Source organism: Phaethon lepturus, unplaced genomic scaffold, assembly GCF_000687285.1.
Source record: "Phaethon lepturus isolate BGI_N335 unplaced genomic scaffold, ASM68728v1 scaffold9443, whole genome shotgun sequence".
NCBI lineage: Eukaryota > Metazoa > Chordata > Aves > Phaethontiformes > Phaethontidae > Phaethon > Phaethon lepturus.
The window spans coordinates 1-2,738 of NW_010529699.1; the positions used below are offsets into that span (position 1 = coordinate 1).

The 2,738-nt window shown below is 50.0% G+C and overlaps 1 protein-coding gene across 1 annotated transcript in view; it reads left to right on the forward strand.

Moving 5' to 3' along the window:
- Positions 1 to 64: 64 nt before the first annotated feature.
- The window catches only part of LOC104618435 (inosine-5'-monophosphate dehydrogenase 2-like), a gene marked incomplete at its 5' end in the record, with an annotated part of 11,716 nt that continues 9,042 nt past the window's right edge, over positions 65 to 2,738 (forward strand). The window contains 2 exon segments of the mRNA XM_010284021.1: positions 65 to 139; positions 602 to 808. Coding sequence (XP_010282323.1) covers positions 65 to 139; positions 602 to 808 — 282 coding nt within the window.

Sequence of the window (2,738 nt, forward strand, 5' to 3'; positions counted from 1 at the left end):
GGATCCCTCCGGTGAAGGGCTGGGCAGGTTTTGCAGTGACTTACAGCAGCCTTTGTGTTACCAGCTGACGGGGGGAATCGGGTTCATCCACCACAACTGCACCCCGGAGTTCCAGGCCAATGAAGTGCGGAAGGTGAAGGTGGGTGGCTGGAATGGCAGTGCTGAACTGCACTCACAGGGTGCTTCGTGGAGGTGGGCAGTGGGGTCTGGCCCTGCTGAAGGGCTGTGAGAGAAGACTGTTAAAGTGTGCCGGTTCTTGGTGTTTCAGAACAGTAGCGCTGCTGTGGTTGCCCGCACAAACCTCTTGTGCAGTAGGTGCTGTCCCATGCACAGTCTGGGATTTGAGAACTGCCAGGTGCCCTGGTATGGGAATATTTCCCATAATTTCAGGAAGGAGGTTAGCCTGGGAACTTTGGGGAATCTAATGTTACTTGGGTGAGCCTTGGTGCTGGGTTGGGAGTCATCCTGTTCGTGAGCATGTGGCCAGGTTGGGAGGTTGCAGACCTTTGTTAGAAGCTGCAGTAACCAGCAGGCATGTGCCCCACTTCTGCTCGGTCTGGCAGTGCCGCTTAGCCTGGCTGCTGAATCTGCTTCTTTTCAGAAATACGAGCAAGGATTCATCACAGACCCTGTGGTGCTGAGCCCCAATGACCGAGTGCGAGATGTATTTGAAGCAAAAGCTCGTCACGGATTCTGTGGAATTCCCATCACGGACAATGGGAAGATGGGGGGAAAGCTGGTTGGCATCATTTCATCTCGAGATATTGATTTCCTGAAAGAGTCGGAGCATGACTTGCCGCTCGGCGAGGTGAGAAGGGCTTGTGAGAGGCTGATGGATGTGAGCGTTGCGTTAGGAAGCAGTGTGGCTTGTGATGAGGAGAAGGGTGAGCGCGTGGCTGTGAGGGTGCTGCGCCAGCAGGAGGTAGCAGCTTCATGTTAGCTCTGCGGGTCCATCTTCAACTGTATTTCTAGGGGAGAGCATCTTGTTCATTTACACTCTCTGTGCGACTCCTGCAGTGCAGATAAAAGAGAGTAGCTGTGCCATTAGCATTCGCATAACGACTCCTGTGAGGTTATCTTTCTTTTTTGTCGAAGCCATCCTCTCTACAGCTGGTGCTCTCACCTGGTTTGGTCACTAATTCCTGGTGTTCCTGGCTGCTGGCACTGGCCAGGGCTGTAGCAGCTGTGGTGTGCCCAGCAAGCCCTCTGAGTGGTGGTCTTCCTTTTCTGGACTGCCCTTCCCTGTGTGTCTCATCTAGGCCACTTGCTCTTTCAAATAACCCCCTGAACTTGGAGGCTGCCAGTTTAGCCTTTATAATGCTACACTGTCAAACTCCCCTCATACAGGAGAATGTTCTCTGCGATGCCAATGTCGATTCCTGTTAGTTCTGCCATTCCTGTTACACGAGCTGTGTAACTGTAGATCTGCGGTGCTGTCAAATTACACTACCAGTGCCTCAGCCAGTCTCTGCTCTTGACTCATGACTATTTTTAGCTCTTGCTGACCAAACCTGGTGTCACATGCTTATTCCTGTTTGGTTTGAAATCGCCTATAAATACCTGTAACAAGAATCTTAAACCAGGAGTGGGTTATAAAAGTGCACATGGCCCTTTGAAGTGATGCTGGCCCATTCAGAGGAGCCAGATAAGAATCTCCTTTCATCCTTTACGTGGATCTTTCAGCGCTGCAAAGTTGGAAGCTGGCTGCATTTGGTGCTTGCCTCTGTCACTACGCAAGGCTAGGGAAATAAATGGTCTCATAGATCTCTCCCCACTAGCCGTCCAGCAGTCATCTTGCTGAACCATTCATTGCCATCCAGTTAAACACACAGGTGTCCTGTAGCTCAGGAAGCTCACGGATCCCAGAGACTTAGGGAGTGTGTTGGGATGTGCCTGTGATTCCTCAGGCTTTTCCTGACATGTGGGTTCTGTCACAGACAGGATTTTGGGTCGATGGAGGTGGGGTGAACCTCTTTCCTGATGGAAAATGTCTGTTCTTATGGTTAAAACATTCCCTCTTTTCTTTGTTGTGTGCAACTAATCTACCTTCCTTGAGGGTTAGTGTTCCCTTTTAGCTTTGCCTGGCCTTCTCGAGTAACCTTTTATGAAAACGTCCCATGTGAAGTTTGTGATCACAGAATGCTGCGGGTGGGAAGAGACCTCGAGCTCTCTTGTCAAGCCCTCTGCTTGAGGTGCTTTCAGCTGGAGCAGGTTGCGTGGGGCTGTGTCTGTGTCTCCAAGGATGAAGAGATTTTGCTGCCTCTGGGCTGTTATTCCAGTGTTTGACCACTGACATTGGTGAAGCTTTTTTCTGTATATGATGTCAGATGTTCCTGTGTTCCAGCTTGTGTCCATTGCCCCTTGCCTTTCCACTGTGTTTTGGTGCTTGTTTGGCCAGAGTGAGCATGTTTCACACAGAATAGTACTAGTGATTCTGTGAATCATTAAGGTTAGAAAAGATCTTTAAGATCACCAAGTCCAACCATCAACCCAACACCACCATGCACACGAAACCATATCTTGAAGCGCCACGTCTACACTTTTTTTGAACGCTTCCAGCAATGGTGACTCCACCACCTCCCTGGGCAGCCTGTTTCAATGCTTGACCACCCTCTCAGTAAAGAAATTTTTCCTAATGTCGAGTCTAAACCTCCCTTAGCACAACTTGAGGCCGTTTCCTCTTGTTCTATTGTTAGTTACCTGGGAGAAGAGACCAACACCCACCTCACCACAACCCC